This window comes from Ostrinia nubilalis, chromosome Z (assembly GCF_963855985.1).
Source record: "Ostrinia nubilalis chromosome Z, ilOstNubi1.1, whole genome shotgun sequence".
Taxonomy (NCBI): Eukaryota; Metazoa; Arthropoda; class Insecta; order Lepidoptera; family Crambidae; genus Ostrinia; species Ostrinia nubilalis.
This window is the reverse complement of record NC_087119.1, coordinates 21,235,374-21,256,420: the sequence shown is the minus strand read 5'-3', so window position 1 is coordinate 21,256,420 and position 21,047 is coordinate 21,235,374. Positions and strand designations below refer to the sequence as shown.

Genomic DNA, 21,047 nt, shown 5'->3' with positions numbered 1-21,047 from the left:
TGTCATATATTACGACAAGCGACATCAACACGCGTCGGCCGGCATTGCTTCTCCTACGTCAAACATCCGCAACTATGGGGAAATCTTAAAATAATGTCGACAGGTTATGCTCTATTTGTCTCGCTTGCCCACCCTGAATTTGTCGGTGAGAAGGCAAGTTAAGCTGACTTTAAAATGAGTAGAGCCCCTGGACCAACCTTCTCTCAATAATACAAGCCATTATACAACGAGGGATTACCAAATCACTTTACAGTCAATATTCCCATTTTTAATACAGTCTTCAATACATTCCTCTATAGGTACCAGCTAAGGTGGATGCGCGAAAAAAACTGTCAAATTAATTGGCCTCTCCAAACCTTCTGGTCAGCGAGGGGAGAGTAGGCTAATGCCCGTTTTCACCATCAATCCCTAATTTTTAAGTGACTCCTATGTAAACAAGATTCCTGTTATTTGTTACCATAGGGGTCACTTAAAAATTAGGGATTGATGGTGAAAACGGGCATAAGTCTTCCATTTGCCTCTGGTATATTAGGAAGTCATGCTCTTACTGTCGAGTAGAGTTAATAACTGATTAATCATAAAAGTTGGTGTGATCCAGAATACGAGCAGGAATCCATTAGGATGCGCTGTCATATATTAAGATATGAGATCTGACGTTAAACAGAATCTTGTCAGGAGATGAATCTGTAATCCTGATAACTATAATCTCTATCAGATATCTAGAGAAATATTAAAGACGGTACAGTAGATTTATCAGCCATGTCAACATTCCAGAGCGACAAAGCAAGACTACTAGCTAGCATTTTCTTTCGATATCGAAAGTTCAGAGTAGACCGCTGATCTTGGACAGATCTTGACCCATTAACACACGCTGTTGAGTATTTTTGGCGCGCGTTACGCCGCCGCTCGACGCGCCGAGTCGCGCGATGCTCGCGGCACCATGACCACGCGTGGCATAAGGCGGAAGAAGTCCTCCCTAAGTGAGGTCAAAGTGGCCGTGGTTGGTGCGCCGTCAGTCGGCAAAAGTGGTACGTCCTTTTTGGAAATTTCGTGATAGTGATGTGATGTGTTTTTTTTGGACTCCGTTCGAAATTCGAAAATGGTCTTTTTACTGTGTTTGTTGATATTTTTTTGTGGTTTTCAATGTGGAATTAACCAGCAAAAAACAGTGTTTTTGAGTTTTATATTTTTATGTTTTATTTTTATATAAAGAAAAAGAAAGGGAAGCTTAAAAAAAACTGAAAAACTAATTTAACAAAAAATATAGATTCAGAGAAAAATAAACTATTTTTCCGAAGCTTATAATATATTTTACTTCATACGTCAAAGTTGTCAAAATTAAATTAAATAATTCATACAAAATCGATGCACTGTAAGAAATACTTAGCAACATGAATTGCTTAAATAATATATCCTAGATTAAGTAGGTTTACGGTCTTATTCATAATAAAATGCTAATATAGGTTTAAAACCTACATTAGCTAAAACGTTTGATAGGCTTAAAACACTCTTATAAACCTCTGATAAAAAACGTTATTCATAATCGTTTATAAACCTTTGATAGCTAAAACAGAGTTTAATATTTTCTTTCCACAGACTATACAAAAAGAATGAACGAAAACAGCTTTTTTGGTGATTTAACTTGATGGACCATGTAAAATCATAGACAAATCGCAGAAAAAAAAAACAAAAAATTGACAGCTGTGACGTTTTACTTACTGACATTGACATTTGGCACGAAAATTTAATAAAGTTTTCGGTTTTTTCGATCAACTCCCAAGTTTTATCAAACTTTTATAAAACTTGGGATTGTATGTTCTGGATTCTGTACCTCTTACCCTGTACTCTGCAATAAGCTCTTACGACGACCCGGCTAGTTACATCGGATACTAATTATGTCCATGACGAAGGAGAACAGACCGCCTAAAAGGCAACGATCAGAAAACTGGTTGGAGGAAGATAAGGTAGTACTTATTTTTAGCCTGATAAAGTGCCTACTAATTTTTGTAGCATGGTTTTATTTATGTTTGACGCCTAGTGTTTGCTTTTCAGTATTTGCTGAAAGAGTTGGTGAAAGAAAGAGTAAATGCAATCGAAAATAAAAATACAGACACTAACACGAATAAACGGAAGGTTGCGGCTTGGGCTGATTTACAAACAACGTTGGTACATCTTTTGATTTCTGCCTTCAATATAAAATTTTGCCTTTACCTGTAATTCAAAATCCTGTCATTTCTTTTTCAGGTTTAATTCAATGTGCGCTGGTATGAACCGCTCCATTACCCAGTTAAAATCGCAATGGAGCCTCATAAAAATCAGTGCGAAGAAAGACAAGACCATTGCTAGGCAGGCTCAAATTAAAACTGGCGGTGGTCCACCATTATCAGTGCCTGACGATAGGGCTGATGATATAGCATCTTGGTTGCCCAATGAATTTGTAGTCGATGTTAACAGATTTGACTCGGACTCAAATAAAAGTGAATTAATTAACATTCAAGAGGAGGAATCAACTCAAAATACGCAAGATCAGGAATTGATAAATAATGAAGAAATCCAATATGAATTGGTGGTACTTGATGAAGAAATAGAAGATACACATGCTTGTACTACTAGAGGCATATTGGAAGATAAAGAAAATAAAAAAGTAGAGGCAAAAGAAAATAAAGCAAAACCTAATTTTAAAGCACCAGCAATCAAAAAAAAAAGGAAACTGTTAAACAAAGAAGGCTTAATTGATTTAAGCAAAGTTAGGATTTCCGAAATTGCAGAAACAGAATCAAAATGCCGGATTGAACTGCATGAAGTTCAAATGGAAAACGAACGGAAGAAAGGGAGAAACTTGGATCTTGAGCATCAATTATTACAGGAAAAACTTAAATATTACACTCACATTAATAAAGAATAATAAGTCTTTTGATGTTAAAGTTTTTCAAGTACTAACAGATTCTAAATAATAAGTTAGTTCCTCCCTTACTTCTGTTTGTTTTTAATTTGTATTTTATGCAGTTCCAATCCGCATTTTGATTGTGTTTCTGCAATATATTTAGACGGCTATGAATATGTTTACTAGTCATAACTTAATAAGAGTTTGAGATTACTATTAACTAGCTGTTGCCCACGACTCCGCCTGCGTAGACTACTATTTCTGTAACCTACAGGATCTGTGCATTTTTCCAGGATAAAAAGAAGCCTATATGTTATTCGAGACTATATAATCTATCTGTTTTAGCAATTTATTTGTTTATAAGAATTGAACTGTGATTTTTAGTAAGTAAGTTTAATAATTGTACTTAAATTAGTGATATAAAGTAAATACACATATGCCTAGTCACAAACATTCGCCTTTATAATAATAGTGTAAATTATGGTTATTTTGTTTTAAATGTAGAAGGTTGATAACCTCCGAATAGAAACGTTTATACTTAAGCAATTTCTTTGTTTTAAAGAATTGAACTGTGATTTTTAATAAGTAAGTTTGTTGAAACTAATTGTACTTAAATTAGTGATATAAAGTAATTTGTTTTGAATTTTTGCAGAATAATTGCTTTTTTAAAGAGAACTACAGGTTTTGTTTTTGTGATAGTAACAAATTGGACTGAAAATTGAAATACAGGTATTTTTCAATCAAATATTCTTTTTATTTTCATTAAGATGCCAGGAACAGTATCTGAAAAATTAAAATACAACATTTTCATGAACTCAAATGACATTACATAAAAGTAAATCGTTGGAATTTATCAAAATGTATTTTAGTACCATTCAAAAATGTTGATTTATAAAATTTTGTAGTATCAACTGCGACCTACGCCTCAACAATGAAGGTCGGTTGTCGTGAACACTGTTCTCCGTCGAAAGTTGCGGAGTTACAGGGACCTGCTCCATATGTTGTTCTGAAAAATATTATGAATTTGTCAACATTTTGTCATTTTGATGAAGGAATTTGCCTTATTCGCGATTGCATGCGCGACTCTGGCGCATATCCGGCTCACTGTCGGCTGACTTAGGCCATGGAGGTCACCAGCATCATCTTGTACCTGAAAATGTATGAAAATAATTATAGCAGCCACGACAAAGGGATAAAATAAAACACTTTTTTGTGCTTACCTCACGACGTCCCCAACATCTTATGGCCACTAAAACTTGCAGTTCAGGACACGTGCCACCACCTCTAGCGCTCTGAACCAGATCATCTTCCACCAAATCTATGATGGTGCGCACTGTGTCCTTATTGAACCTATATTTTATTTTAAAATTTAGGTCCCGCAAATCGAATGGGTTGCTTCGTTGGCGGTAGAGCTTTCTACGTCGCGCTGGGTCGGCATTATTGGCTAAATGCACAATTGCATTTATAGCATTCATTTTCACAAGCAAGGATCACAGCAAGGATATTTTGAATAAATAAACCAACGAAGTGACATTCATATGAAATGACATTTATAAAAGTTAGGTTAAAATAGGTTTATTAGAGCTTTAAACAAGGCCCGAGCTCTCGATAACTTATCACACAGTTATAAGAGGATTTTAGCGCTAAATGACGATTATGAATAACAATTTTTATCAAACGTTTTATAAACCTCTAATAAGCATTTGATAAAATGTGAAAAATGATTATGAATAAGACCGTTACGGTCTTATTCATAATAAAATGCTAATATAGGTTTAAAACCTACATTAGCTAAAACGTTTGATAGGCTTAAAACACTCTTATAAACCTCTGATAAAAAACGTTATTCATAATCGTTTATAAACCTTTGATAGCTAAAACAGAGTTTAATATTTTCTTTCCACAGACTATACAAAAAGAATGAACGAAAACAGCTTTTTTGGTGATTTAACTTGATGGACCATGTAAAATCATAGACAAATCGCAGAAAAAAAAAACAAAAAATTGACAGCTGTGACGTTTTACTTACTGACATTGACATTTGGCACGAAAATTTAATAAAGTTTTCGGTTTTTTCGATCAACTCCCAAGTTTTATCAAACTTTTATAAAACTTGGGATTGTATGTTCTGGATTCTGTACCTCTTACCCTGTACTCTGCAATAAGCTCTTACGACGACCCGGCTAGTTACATCGGATACTAATTATGTCCATGACGAAGGAGAACAGACCGCCTAAAAGGCAACGATCAGAAAACTGGTTGGAGGAAGATAAGGTAGTACTTATTTTTAGCCTGATAAAGTGCCTACTAATTTTTGTAGCATGGTTTTATTTATGTTTGACGCCTAGTGTTTGCTTTTCAGTATTTGCTGAAAGAGTTGGTGAAAGAAAGAGTAAATGCAATCGAAAATAAAAATACAGACACTAACACGAATAAACGGAAGGTTGCGGCTTGGGCTGATTTACAAACAACGTTGGTACATCTTTTGATTTCTGCCTTCAATATAAAATTTTGCCTTTACCTGTAATTCAAAATCCTGTCATTTCTTTTTCAGGTTTAATTCAATGTGCGCTGGTATGAACCGCTCCATTACCCAGTTAAAATCGCAATGGAGCCTCATAAAAATCAGTGCGAAGAAAGACAAGACCATTGCTAGGCAGGCTCAAATTAAAACTGGCGGTGGTCCACCATTATCAGTGCCTGACGATAGGGCTGATGATATAGCATCTTGGTTGCCCAATGAATTTGTAGTCGATGTTAACAGATTTGACTCGGACTCAAATAAAAGTGAATTAATTAACATTCAAGAGGAGGAATCAACTCAAAATACGCAAGATCAGGAATTGATAAATAATGAAGAAATCCAATATGAATTGGTGGTACTTGATGAAGAAATAGAAGATACACATGCTTGTACTACTAGAGGCATATTGGAAGATAAAGAAAATAAAAAAGTAGAGGCAAAAGAAAATAAAGCAAAACCTAATTTTAAAGCACCAGCAATCAAAAAAAAAAGGAAACTGTTAAACAAAGAAGGCTTAATTGATTTAAGCAAAGTTAGGATTTCCGAAATTGCAGAAACAGAATCAAAATGCCGGATTGAACTGCATGAAGTTCAAATGGAAAACGAACGGAAGAAAGGGAGAAACTTGGATCTTGAGCATCAATTATTACAGGAAAAACTTAAATATTACACTCACATTAATAAAGAATAATAAGTCTTTTGATGTTAAAGTTTTTCAAGTACTAACAGATTCTAAATAATAAGTTAGTTCCTCCCTTACTTCTGTTTGTTTTTAATTTGTATTTTATGCAGTTCCAATCCGCATTTTGATTGTGTTTCTGCAATATATTTAGACGGCTATGAATATGTTTACTAGTCATAACTTAATAAGAGTTTGAGATTACTATTAACTAGCTGTTGCCCACGACTCCGCCTGCGTAGACTACTATTTCTGTAACCTACAGGATCTGTGCATTTTTCCAGGATAAAAAGAAGCCTATATGTTATTCGAGACTATATAATCTATCTGTTTTAGCAATTTATTTGTTTATAAGAATTGAACTGTGATTTTTAGTAAGTAAGTTTAATAATTGTACTTAAATTAGTGATATAAAGTAAATACACATATGCCTAGTCACAAACATTCGCCTTTATAATAATAGTGTAAATTATGGTTATTTTGTTTTAAATGTAGAAGGTTGATAACCTCCGAATAGAAACGTTTATACTTAAGCAATTTCTTTGTTTTAAAGAATTGAACTGTGATTTTTAATAAGTAAGTTTGTTGAAACTAATTGTACTTAAATTAGTGATATAAAGTAATTTGTTTTGAATTTTTGCAGAATAATTGCTTTTTTAAAGAGAACTACAGGTTTTGTTTTTGTGATAGTAACAAATTGGACTGAAAATTGAAATACAGGTATTTTTCAATCAAATATTCTTTTTATTTTCATTAAGATGCCAGGAACAGTATCTGAAAAATTAAAATACAACATTTTCATGAACTCAAATGACATTACATAAAAGTAAATCGTTGGAATTTATCAAAATGTATTTTAGTACCATTCAAAAATGTTGATTTATAAAATTTTGTAGTATCAACTGCGACCTACGCCTCAACAATGAAGGTCGGTTGTCGTGAACACTGTTCTCCGTCGAAAGTTGCGGAGTTACAGGGACCTGCTCCATATGTTGTTCTGAAAAATATTATGAATTTGTCAACATTTTGTCATAAAGATTTGTATTCCTTATGTACAGTCAAATTGATAACATTTACCTAACAATGTGTCATTCATATCAATGGCTATATTATGTAATACAGCCAATGCTATGATCACAGCTTTTCCATTTTGGAGGCTTACTGGTAAGCCATGGAGTAGGCATTGGAACCGCTGCTTCCACACCCCAAAACACCTTTCAACAGTGTTCCTAGTTGAGATGTGAGCATTATTGTATGCTTCTTCTTCTGGACGACTAGGCCTTAAAATAGGTGTAAATAGATATGGCAGAAGAGGGTAGCCCGAATCGCCAATAAGGCGTCCTCTAAACTGCCTATCCTCAAATCGTTGTTTTATATTGCTCTCCATAAAAATTCGACTGTCATGTGTACTGCCTCGCCATCTAGCCACTATATCCATTATTTTGAGGTCAGCATCACAGACAACCTAAAATAAAAAAAACAGTATCCTGTAGGTAATCCATCCAATAATATAGTGTTGAATGTTGCTAAAATTTAGATCATACAAAGTAAAAATTATAGACATTATTAAAACAAATCTTTCTCTGTTGTAAACTGTATAAAATCAAAATATATTTTACCTGAACATTCAGGGAATAATAGCCTTTTCTATTAATATAGTACTGGGCCATGTCACCTCCGGTTTTTTTAATTTTAATGTGGGTGCAATCTATGGCTCCTATCACCCCAGGAAAATTTTTAATTGCTCTAAATTTGGCACTAATTCTTTCCTGCTCTCCTATAGTGATAGGCATTTTGATGAAGGAATTTGCCTTATTCGCGATTGCATGCGCGACTCTGGCGCATATCCGGCTCACTGTCGGCTGACTTAGGCCATGGAGGTCACCAGCATCATCTTGTACCTGAAAATGTATGAAAATAATTATAGCAGCCACGACAAAGGGATAAAATAAAACACTTTTTTGTGCTTACCTCACGACGTCCCCAACATCTTATGGCCACTAAAACTTGCAGTTCAGGACACGTGCCACCACCTCTAGCGCTCTGAACCAGATCATCTTCCACCAAATCTATGATGGTGCGCACTGTGTCCTTATTGAACCTATATTTTATTTTAAAATTTAGGTCCCGCAAATCGAATGGGTTGCTTCGTTGGCGGTAGAGCTTTCTACGTCGCGCTGGGTCGGCATTATTGGCTAAATGCACAATTGCATTTATAGCATTCATTTTCACAAGCAAGGATCACAGCAAGGATATTTTGAATAAATAAACCAACGAAGTGACATTCATATGAAATGACATTTATAAAAGTTAGGTTAAAATAGGTTTATTAGAGCTTTAAACAAGGCCCGAGCTCTCGATAACTTATCACACAGTTATAAGAGGATTTTAGCGCTAAATGACGATTATGAATAACAATTTTTATCAAACGTTTTATAAACCTCTAATAAGCATTTGATAAAATGTGAAAAATGATTATGAATAAGACCGTTAGAGTTTAGATGTTAGGAAAAAACATATCTAAATTAGATAACACATAAAATATTAAGAATAACTAATTCAACTTAACCTTCAAGCGGGCGCGCGGCGTCGAATCGACCGCGCCTAACACATTTTTGTTCATAACTTTTTTTTTACTTGTTACACATATTTCTCATTTTTAGTAGCCTGTCGTTTGCTCATTATGAGTGAAATAAAGAGCTTACCTCAGCTCTCCGCGCTTTTCCCACCCCATGGCTTGCTATTGTTTTAGTCGCGGCGCCGGCGTCGAAAGCACGCCACGCGCCTGTCGTCGAAAAGGTTACGCGCGACTCTCTATGCGATATAACATTTCTTCGGCTATCACTCAATATTATTGAATTAAGCTTGCAATACTGTTTTTTCTTATTAAATAAGTCGTAGACTGCTAGTACAAAGTGAAATAAAAGAGGCATTACTAAGAAAAGATAAAAAAGAGAGTGAATCGGAGCTCAGAGACCAAGCTAAACTGGACCAAAATTATAAAATTATGTTTTATCATTATTTTGCCATTTTTATCGTTTTTACCAGGTATATGAACTATTCAGAGGTAATTTAAAAGATTTTGTTCCAAAATTGGTTTTTGATTCAAATAATATTTGCGTTATGTTAATTGATGAAATAATTGTTTCTTTTACTTAATTCAAATTACTTTTGACTTTAATACAATCATAATATATCTGCGTACAAAATAATAAATGATTATTGGAAAACAAGTGCTTTATTTCTCAACTAGACCCTATAGGTCTTTTCGGTTACGCGCGACCGCTGCCGTTACAAAAGACCGCGCGCCCGCTTGAAGGTTAAATAAACAAAATGAAAAATAAATTAAATCAATAAGAATTATCAGTTTACTACCCCGTGAAAGGGCTTTAAACACTTGACGTCACTATCGCCCACAAGGCTGTGACTAAAGTGTAAGTGTGAAATTTCTCAAAATATAATAATAATAAAGCCTAGTAACCTCCATCACTCGACATTTTTTTTTTATTTTTACGCCAGCCAAGTTGGGTGACCGTATTCCGATATTTAGCATCGTCAGCTGTACGACAAAATCGTTTGTGTACGCACTGATGAGTCAACGGCGATCTGACGTTCCACCACAGAAATACATCTGTTGAAGTGTTATTCCAAGGATTGAATATTTCGAGCGTAAGGCCATAAATGTTGTTTAAATATCAGCACTGAAATCGGGAATGCGAATTAAATTGTATCAAAAAGCAGTCCCGGAGCCAAAGCCCAAAGGTGTTCGATAAACAAGATAAGATTTTCAAATAAACTATTTTTATTGTAAAACTCAGTCAACGCGGACTCGCAAAACACTTACGATCTGTTTACTTTACTGCCGCGCGAACAGATTGGGAACGATCTAGCTGTCTCAGGTAGACATTGGTGTAATTTTATGATCACACTCTCCATATAAATATTCACAAAGCCTCAGTATATCTTCATAACTGATTATTACACTAATCCTGTAAAATTTACTGGATAACTAAAATCCGTAGAATATTGAAAATCTTTCAGGTTGACTGATTTATTAAAATACCTTGATATTTTACAAAGACACCCTTGATACAGACATAACATTACAATTCGCTCATAATGTACACAAGCTTAGCTTGACACATTCATTGTTAGATTGTGGGAAAATATGCGTACCAACTAAAGAAAATGTAATAAGTAATTATAAGTAGTGGTTTACATAGTAGCGATATCATTCATGTATTTTTGCCAGTGAATTACATCGTATTTTAATAATATTTTATTAATAAAGCCATGGATTAATTTAATAATTTATAATTAGTCCATGATAAAGCTGCACAGCGAATTTTGCATTTTGCTTTGCGAATTTCGTAATATTGGGTTTTTGTGTGTTATTTTGGACGTTAATAACTGCTGTGGTTTTTTTTCTGTAGATCTATAACTTTTTCATTTTAAAGTACAATGTTCTATTTGGTCAACGAATTAATTTCGTGTTAATTGATGAGAGTACCTACTAATTTTTCTTTTATTTGCAGTATTTAAGATGTTTGTTTCACTTCCTAGTACTTACTCAAATAAGCTGATTTGAGCTTGCATGCTATTCTCGTGTTTACGTAAAAAAAATGTGGAAAGATGTCATAAGCATCATCCAGGATGCATTAAACCAGGAGCGTCATTGAAAGCCTACTTAAAAATAACCATGCAACTTAATTGTATCGTCATTATTAACTTATTAGTTAGCATAAACCTAGCACCTGCAGTCTAGGAAATGTAGGTACTATTTTTCACTAGACTCCCTAATACTCATGTCTATTTCCAAGCATACTAACTATAAAAGAATATGAGGAGAACGACTCTGGCGTATTTATAAGACACAAATATCAAAAATAAATATTTTGTCTTAGCGGCGCAAATGACACTTCGTGCCGAACCCTTACCTTAGAAACCTAAGGTTAAAATAGGGCTATTTATATACATAATTATTATTATTCTCCGTGCACTTTGCTAGTCTAGGACGCGCGTAGGAGTAGAATCGATGGAAGGCGGCCATTGTTGAGAAGTTGGGGGTTTTCTTAAATACAAATATCATGCCACGTGCAAATCCGTGCAATGATCCTTTGCGCGTGGCATGATATTTTGCCAGTACTGATGGCACGTCAAGCTAAAGACTGTGGGGCCCTATATAGTTGTAATAGAAAGGATATTGCATCAAAAATGTGTAGTCTGCATGTGATTATATTTACTTTTTTTTATATCTTTGTTTTGCAGTGAAATTAGTTTTAATTATTTTCATGATGTGTCTTTATTTCCAAACAACAGGAAAATTAGGCCCAGTGAAATACATATTTTATACTTATTTAAGAAACTGAACAACGCAATTTTATGATAATTCAATCGCATATTTAGCATACGGAAAACGCACAGAGGTCTTCAAACGGGATTTTTGGTTTAGCAAACCTTTCATATTTATACAAGTATCATGTGGGTATGTAATATGTAGGCATTAATATACCTAGGGATAGGTATGAAGATCTGTGTACTTTTGAGACTTGAGCCACAAAATGGCATGACAGCCTAAGGCGATTATCACACTGCGCCGCGCTCCGCCGCGGTCCGCGTGATTTCATATAAAAAATCCCGCGCGCAGACGCGTAATCAGTGTGTTGTGCCGCCCGTGTTTTCTATACAAACTGAGGTACTTCTTGCATACAATGATTAAATCTGTCGTCCCGCGTACCGCGGCGGAGCGCGGCGCAGTGTGATAATCGCCTAAACGACATTGTCGTGAGTCTGAAATCAACGATTAATTCATCAGTCCACGTAAACGGTCGGCTGATATTTTTGGCCCGCGACCAGGTTGTCAGTTTGGGAACTGATTTAATATACATATAATAACGAGCCGTCAAAATGCCCTGAAAAAACGTTTGTTTACAAACACATTGTCACCGAAATAGGCGTCCAAGATATTTTTGCGAACTATTTTCGTACCAATTAAGAACTTTGGAAACACAAACAGGGTTATTAATGGAAGTACTGTCGCGTACTTCTAGAAAGTAATTTCTTTGAACTGTGCTTCTGAGAAAATATGACTTTAACTAACAAAAATGTATCCTAGGTGTGGTAGACATTTTTGTTGTTTAATTTATAGTGTTAAGAGTTTAAAGAGCTCAGATGGAAGAGCAGTCGCCCGGCAAGCGAAAGGTCGTGGGTTTGAACCCGCCTTAGGCAGTTCGATTTTTTCAAGCTATTTAGAATTATTATTTTTGTTGCAAAATAATGCCTACATTTGCAACTAAGTAATAAGATGCAACTGTATTTATATTTATGTTCTGTCGTCAGTTCAAAATATCCCTGGTTCTCACCCATGTTTCAAAAATCTTTTTATCTTATTCTTAAGCTCCGATATTTTTAACAATAGTAAAACTGTATGTTACATAATAGTACGTGTTTCCAAAAATATTCCTTACATAACTTTTAAATCATCATCTCTACAAATATGATTCCGGAACAGTAGGTCAGCTATTGGAATTGTTTAAAATATTTATGTAATAACCAAAATAGAATGTGCGTACGTAACAAACGATTCCTGCGAATGCCGAACAATGATAGTACTGTTCAATTGTATATTTGGGTCAATGACTATCCGTACCGAATATTAAAATGTTGGCATAAAATCTTGCACAATCCCGAATGTCATAAAATAATAACATGGATTAATATTATCTTTTAACAATGTTGTGTTTTATAATAGGCATGTAAACGAGTGAAATTTAAAATCGTTGGCATCCTTTTAAAATAATACTCACTCTACTCATTACTCATTATACATAGTAACCACATTCCCCAAATATGAGACAAATACAACGAGTTAAAATGACGCGGAGTGTGCACTTCGCAAAATGATCACTGGACTCAAAATACCTTATAAAATTCTTTATAAAAAGCACACTAATAAGTACACACAAATAAAGCTACCTAGCAAAAACCATTGTACTAATACTATTTAACAAACATAATGTTACTCAAATTTATGCAGAGCATGTCAAGACATCGTGCACTGCTGGCAGCAAGCTTTCAAGACGAGAGGCTGTGTGCGCCTTCTAGAGACCGAACATGAAGTGACACGACCTACTTACATTTAATTTTCAGCTTGTGTACCTTGTATAATTTAAATATGATTTTCAAAAGGAATGACGTCACACTTGCATACATTCTATCAATTTAACTGGTGAACATATCTTAAAGGATACGAGTACGATCAGTTTGATTGATAGTATTATCATGCATGACATTTTAATACGAGTAGAGACGACTTTGGGGACAATAACTAGCCAATCGTTATTAAAATTTCTTAGCGAAAAGAGTCGCTTCTCAAACTTAAATAATAACTTGAAAAAATCATCCCGCCTTAGGCAGTTCGATTTTTTCAAGTTGTTTATTTAAAATAACTAGCTATCTGTAAGTGGCATTCCATTTGTTGAAACTGATGAAATAATTAATTATGTAGGCATTTTACTACTTGCAATAATAGAGCTGCTGCTCTATTGAACTTGTGCAGGGGTACTAAACCTTGCCCACTCGAACAAAGCTTATTACAAGATAGTTTACCTATCTTCAGTAACGTTCTAATATCAGATTTTATACACACATCATTCTCCTTTGAAACTGTATTTGAAAATATTTATAAAGCCGTGTACAGTTACGGTTACGGCTTTATAAATATTTTCAAATACAGTTATTGCTCTTTTTGTTGGTTAATATTTTTAGCCAGTGTGTTCAAGTATTTTCGCATTGTCTCGTGGCCGGGTAGAACACATTTTGTGGTGTAATTGGTTCTCGACCTCGGATATAAATATGTTCTCGGGTACTGACCTAGTGAAAGTATCTATGTTACGGCTAAAGATAGGTGTGAACATAAACTTAAGATTAGCCGGCTAAACTTAAGTTTATCTTCGAGAAGCAGCTAAAGTTCGATAACATGTTAGTTTGCGTCGTGATATTCCATCTTTAGCCGGCTAATGTGCACATTAGCCAAAACGAAACGGCTAAAAATGTATTCGATGGGCGCGCAGCATTGGTCTCGAAGCGCTGGTAGGGTAAAAAGATTATGAGACATGTAGAGGCTCCTTAAGAGCAAAATGACGATTTGTAAGAACTATTTAATTAGTCTAAACAAATAAAGAAATTTTGACTTTGACTTTGACTTTGCGCCAGGCCGGCGGAGGGCTTGAGGGGGCGGTGGGGAGACAACGCGCATTTTGTAATTTTAAATACCTACAGAAGATCCTGCAATAACCAAATGGTTCCTTATTATTTTATTTTAATGATTAGGTAGATATTATTTTAAGTAATTAATATTTTGTTATTGAAATAATTGTAATTTTGAATACCTACATAGGTACATAAAAGTATGTGTAATGAAAGTGATTATTTTTTAATAAAGTTTTAGTGTCAAAATAGTAAACATTATTACATTGTTTCCTTTTCCATTTTCTTTTACATTTTTAGCCAAGGGCCTGCGGTTACACTTAAGTTTAGCCGGCTAAAGATAGAAGAAACTAACATTAACACCTCGTCGAATATAAACTTAAGTTTAGCCGGCTAATCTTAAGTTTATGTTCATACCTATCTTTAGCCGTAACATCTACATTTTATTTCTAATGGACTAAGAGCCAGTGAACGCCAGACCTACGTTATTTTATAAAAGAAGTTTTTGCGTAAAGAACATCTCTTTAGTATCAGTATCTGAACAAAAATTAATAATGTTACTTAGTTGCTAATTAGCATGAAAGACATTAATTAGCGTGATCTCGAAATGTATTTGTAATATTGCTAATTTTCTTCAACACGAACCCACCCAATTAGCTGTAAGCTCTCTACTCTAATACTTTCAAAGATGGTGTCATCTATTTGAAAAGACTGCATCCGCTGCTCACTAATACCTATCATGGTCTCCGCTCACACATTTCAATAAGTTGCACTACTTAGACGTGCCTCTATTGCAGGGGTTCCCAACCGGTGATCCGCAAAAATGGTGCGCTATCCATTTTCAGTTTCGCGAGCGATAGACTTCCGTGCGTCATGAGAGAGTTTAAGTAATAAGTAATATTAGTCCTACTAGGATTACCGAAATTGCAAGTACAAAAGAATGCAAGCTCAAAAATCACATTGCTATAAATGTACCTACCTACACGCTTACCTAGTTGCTTTTCTAAATAAAGATGACTTCCTTTTAAATAATTTAATACTTACTTATTTTAGATACAGGTTTTATTAGTTTTTGAAGGATTTTTAAAGGTCCCTACGAACAGTAAAGAAATCTAAGTGGTCCTTAATCCCGAAAAGGTTAGGAACCACTGCTCTATTGATTGACAACACTAACGAACCATCTAACTGTTGCGTTTGGAGTCATGCAACGATTTGTATAGATCACCCAAGACGGCGTGTACTTTACTGAGAGCCAGCTTTTAGCTAATGAATGTAACGTAGAAGCATGTAGTTGTAGGTATATAGACTATACAGGGTGGAAACGTTAAGTGTCTCACTCGATTATTTCTAAACTATACAAGATATTGAAAACCTGGTAACTGATCCTGAAAGTGATTCATGAGCTGTTTCAAACGGTATCAATAATAGGGTACAGAATAAACTGGATCTATCTGAAAATTCAATGTTTCCAGCTTCCATACTAAATGTATGCCAGCCACACAATATTAGAAGTGTATTTTATTTAATAATAAACTCTTAAAATAAACTCGTAAATTGTATTCTTTTTTAAAATTATTCATGTAAAACATTGGTTTTAGGCTTTACTTGCTATAATATTGTCAAGAGATGAGTGTCATGACTGTGGTAGTACTAAATGTATGGAAGAAAGAAACATTGAATTTTTGGATAGATCCAGTTTATTCTGTAACCTATTATTGATACCATTGGATAGAGCTTGTGAAGCACTTTTAGAATCAGTAATCAATTTTATGATATCATGTGTAGTTTTTAAAATAATGTGACTTTACCAAATGTATGGAGGCTGGAAACATTGAATTTTCGGATAGATCCAGTTTATTCTGTAACCTATTATTAATACCGTTTGATAGAGCTCATAAAGTACTTTCAGGATCAGTATTTAGTTTATTGATATCTTGTACAGTTTAGAAATAATCCAGTGAGATCACTTATCGTTTCCACCCTGTATACATAGGTTTCTTCTACAAGCATGTTGTCAGTCGATCTCCGACATTTGCGTAAGCAGACAATAAAAATTCTCCTCTAACTGCCAACTCGCACAAGTTATAAGAATGTTGTAAGTTTGTGCAGTTTGCTAGGTGTTATATAAAGCTTATATTTCCGTCTAGCTTTACTTGTTGGATTCAACTGAAGAGTAAAGTTACTGAGAACTGAGGAAATGTATTAGAAAAGCAAATACACGTGTGTTTCCTTTCGAGGTACTCGTTAAATAACTGTTTGTACATAAAGTAAGATTACGAGTACCTCTAATCAAGTCTTAGTCTGAGTTGCTTGCACCACCTAACTTCAAACGTAACTTTTAACGATATCCGGTGTTTTTGTATGGAGTTTGACAGACTTTTGACGTTTGTCAAAGTTAAAGTAAGATTGTGCAACCCAGCCTTAAACTTTAAAAACGCCCAGCGCTATTTCATGTGCCTCAGACATCCTCAAAACAAAAATACGGTTCAATAACCGTATAATATGCTATACTCTGAAATAGACATTATGTCACAAGATATAGAGGTGTTTATCATTTTTTATACGCCTTGAAACCCACGATGTGCGAGTTTGTAGTGATTAATATTGAAACAATCTTTGTATTCTGTAATGACGATAAACTACGGCAACACTTGTTACATAGATCTCCGCCAAGGCTAGAGGAATGTATTTTTGACATTGCGAATCAGAGTCGATCGTAAGAATAAAAACACGATTCCTTCAAAACATTATAAACACATTTGGCCTCTGATGAAAACATTTTAACTTGTTTCAGATAAGTACATTTTCTTGTAAATAAAGGCTTTAAGAGCAAAATTGTATTTGCTGTATGAAGCTTGATTAAAAACCATAATTCCAGTTCCTTTTAGTGTGAAAACGGATATTGGAGAATGCACTGTAAACAACAAGTGTATGAGTGGGAAAGAGATCAATGTGGCAGAAGGAAACAGGATACCAAAATAAAGTACCTACCTACCTATAATATATTTTTATTTAATAAACATTGCTGACTAATGCTGTCTTAGTTATGACTGTTATGATCGGGTCTTCATAAAGTTTTAATTAATAATTATGTGCCAAATACAAAGTTAAACATACTACTGTTCTTTAAAGTCTATCTATAATATAACAGACTTACTGTGAAGTGTTCACCACTAATAGTATTGAATAAGGGCCAATTGAAACTGCAATTCATTTTACGAGTATTTGGACTTATAGCTAAACCACTGAATTGGTGCACCTATAATTGCGCACAGGATGTTTAGAGACGGCGCATTGCAAGTATTGCAACGGATCCTATAACTGTGAAACGCTAAAGGCAATTCTGTATTTTGAAATCCACGCCTCATTCAGTTTACATGAACTCTGCGCTTGCAGGAACTAACAACATATCGGGTTATTCGATATGAACCCAGGTAAACAGTATTGAATAAACTCGCAGGGGCAAGAGATGGAAACGTGTTTCTACGATTTGAATTTATTATTTGAAGTTCATGGGATAGGATAAAGGTTGTAGTTCATCTTTGAAATACAGGTTGTCCCAGAATCCCACAGAATCCCAGAGAGCATCACTAGGGCTACCTGATATATTATCCCCATGTAGGTACTTACGTTCTGCGATTTTTGATAGTTTTCGAGTTATGATTGTTTTAAATGTCTGTGCTTAGGCACTTTTTTGGTCACTGTGCTGTGGCACGAATAATTAAGGTACATGCTTGATTTTTTCACTGTTATTAGATTAATACTAGGCATTAGAAGTATTTAGGATTTGGAAGTTTTACATCCATAACACGAATGTAAACTAAAAAAGTTAACACATACAGGTTAGTAGATACACAGATAGAAAGTCACGGTGATTCGGGTAGCCCTAGTGATGCTTTACCTCTGGGCTTCGGCTTGACACTACTTTTTGGGACACCCTGTATAACTGATTCACAGCCTAGATGAAAAAGTTGGCAATGTACAGTTCGCTAAAAAATCATTACTACGTAACTTTGTACCTACGCCATTTACGGTGACATTGGAAGCGGTTTTTATGAACCATTTTTTTAAATATATCGTTGCAAACCAAACCAATACGGATTTATAAATTTTAATACTTGAATTATGAACACATATTATTATAGTAAAGGAGTAGAATCGGTCGTCTATTAAATTGTAACCAAGGTTTGGTTTAGAAAATTACACACTACTTGTATAGTAATTATAATCACATATACGACAGAAATCAGCTAAAATATTTCCATATACTGGTCAAAAGTGATATCAAAGAATCAATTAAGAACAGAATGTCCTTCCACACGTTAACGGTTCAATTACCTCGACCCACACGTGCAATTAAAATTTCAAAGTCAACATGCGTTTAAAATAACGCGTCTAAATCGAACCACGGCCACCAATAAGGCTACACGAATGTTGAGATGCAGTTTATGGTAGACCAGCTTTCGGCCCGCGGCTTCGCCCGCGTGGAATTTTGTCTGTCACAGAAAAATTTTATCGCGCGCGTCCCTATTTCAAAAACCGGGATAAAAACTATCCTATGTCCTTTCCCGAGACTCCAACTATCTCTATGCCAAATTTCATCAAAATCGGTTCAGTGGTTTAGGCGTGACAGCAAGACAGACAGACTGAGTTACTTTTGCATTTATAATATTAGTATAGATAGAAGTATAGATTATAAGGTGCATAAGGCAGGAAAGAAAAAATACTAGATGTTTTATCCAATAAAGTAAATAACAAGAATCACAAAATTCATGTGACAAGTGTGTCAACAAAAGGCGATTAATAAGATCTGATTGACGTGCTCAGCAGTTAATGGTGCATCCATTAATCCACATTAAATAAACTCAAATACAAGAAGTCAGTATAATAGCTAAATATTTTAAGTTAAATTCTATCAAATCATATCTATCATATTCATAAATAAAACATTTTAATCCTTCTGTACCTATTTATCAAATTGCGTCACTGCTTCTAAGCTAGATTTATAATCTGAGCTACGAAGATTTGCACCTGAGTGTGCGCGTAGACTAGTGAGCCAACCTATATTTGTGTAAAATAATAATCATATATTGTGTATAATAATAATCGTATTTACCAAAACACAATGGACTAATAAGGATTAAAAAAGTATTAATGAAATAAAATCATAGCGTTCTTTATTGTTTCCCTAGGCAAGTAAAAACTTCATTTCCTGAAAATAAGACAGTTGTGTTGTTCAGCCCCCTAGACATTCGTGACATTTACAGGTTTGATTCCGGGATCGCTCCGTGATTTTGAAATTAAAGCTGTCACTAGTGTTACTTGGTCTAGAGAGGCATGCATGGTCCTTACTCACAAACATATTTGAAATTGAACGAGGGATGAAATTGAATTTGTTGGCAACTGCAGATGAAAAGTTGAATTTCGACGGTTGCATCGCATTCTCCTTTTTAACATTGTCAATAATGCAGAGGGTATTTTACTCAGATAGGGCCCGCCGACGCCGAAGCCTCGTAGTCGACCTTCCTTTAATATTATAAAGGCGAAAATGTATGTGGATGTCTGGATGTATGTTTGTACTCTTTCACGCAAAAACTACTGAATGGATTTTGTTGAAACTTTACAGTTTTATTGTTTGACCAGATTAATGATTATGTAAGAGGCTATAATTTATGCCGATGTGTGACACTAAATTTCACACGACTGAAGCCGCGGGCAAAAGCTAGTGATTCATATTTACGTTCGTGCCTTATTTAACTTCCTTTCAACGGCAATTCTCAACGATCAACGTAAATATTAAAAAGTAAGATAATCGGATATCAGGGATTAATTAATTCATGCAAAAATAGCCCAAACAAATCCATGACTCATGGAAAAATATACGTAACTGCAAGCAATTTGCTTTTATAGTATTATTTTCTCGATTCATACGGTATTGGTAAACTTTCGAGTTCTGATAATAACTACCAGTAAATCTAAATTATTTCTGTGAATTTTGTGTTAATTTTACCCACGTACTTTTCACCTTTCACGAAAAAGAAACGAACTGAGATGTTTTTGTTTAAGTAGGATCTAAAGAATAAAAAGTTGCATGGTCTTAAGGATAAATTAATTTTTAGTAGGTAGGTGTAAAATTTCTCTTAATAAAATTCAATGCCAAGCGAACAGAGGTCCAGTACTTATCCCAATTGTTATAATTTTCGTTCATAATCGATCGCATCTAAATTACATACATTTAGCATTGTAGAGTCGAATATTTGTGTCGCTCGTTTACCTAAAATTATTTTATGTAATTGTTATCAATCGTTTGTTATTATGTTACGAGAAAACCTTAATCGAGATGAATTTGCAAGAAAAATAAAGGAGACTTCTGAAATGCTCCAAATAACGAGAAATTGCCTGTGAAATTCACTGCGTGATCAAATCAGAAATGAGGTTCTCCTACGGATCTCCGTACGAGAACCAGAGTGATTGACATAGCCCGCAGAATCGCTAAAATCAAGTGGCAGTGGTCGGGGCACATAGCTCGAAGAGCTGATGGCTACTGGGGCAGGAAAGTTCTTGAGTGGCGACCACGAGCCGGAAGACGTAGCGTGGGCAGGCCTCCCACTAGGTGGACCGACGATCTAGTGAAGGTCGCGGGAGGTGCCTGCATGCGAGCGGCGCAGGACCGGTCTTTGTAGAAATCCTTGGGGGAGGCCTTTGTCCAGCAGTGGACGTCTTTCGGCTGAAACGAATGAACGAACGAACAA

At 34.9% G+C, this 21,047-nt stretch overlaps 2 protein-coding genes across 2 annotated transcripts in view; one reads left to right on the top strand and one right to left on the bottom strand.

The window, feature by feature from the left end:
* The first annotated feature begins 904 nt into the window (after nt 1-904).
* LOC135086537 (ras-related and estrogen-regulated growth inhibitor) overlaps nt 905-21,047 on the top strand; it is a 34,496-nt gene continuing 14,353 nt past the window's right edge. The window contains exon 1 of the mRNA XM_063981272.1: nt 905-1,028. Within this exon, the coding sequence (XP_063837342.1) occupies nt 941-1,028 (88 nt within the window). The 5' untranslated portion in view covers nt 905-940. The remainder of the gene's footprint in view (nt 1,029-21,047) is intronic.
* Nucleotides 6,811-8,575, bottom strand: LOC135086818 (putative nuclease HARBI1). Its single transcript, XM_063981609.1, has 5 exons — nt 8,059-8,575; nt 7,707-7,988; nt 7,165-7,552; nt 6,951-7,084; nt 6,811-6,861 (listed from the first exon to the last, which is right to left on the bottom strand). The coding sequence occupies exons 1-4, from the start codon at nt 8,311-8,313 to the stop codon at nt 6,954-6,956; spliced, it is 1,056 nt and encodes a 351-aa protein (XP_063837679.1). The 5' UTR covers nt 8,314-8,575; the 3' UTR covers nt 6,811-6,861; nt 6,951-6,953.

Excerpts from the sequence above, each read along its gene's own strand:
- LOC135086818 (XM_063981609.1), bottom strand. The coding sequence starts at position 8,313 with ATGAATGCTATAAATGCAATTGTGCATTTAGCCAATAATGCCGACCCA. Across the intron at positions 7,989-8,058 it reads GATGTTGGGGACGTCGTGAG|GTACAAGATGATGCTGGTGA; the intron begins GTAAGCACAAAA and ends ATACATTTTCAG. Across the intron at positions 7,553-7,706 it reads ATTATTCCCTGAATGTTCAG|GTTGTCTGTGATGCTGACCT; the intron begins GTAAAATATATT and ends TTTTTATTTTAG.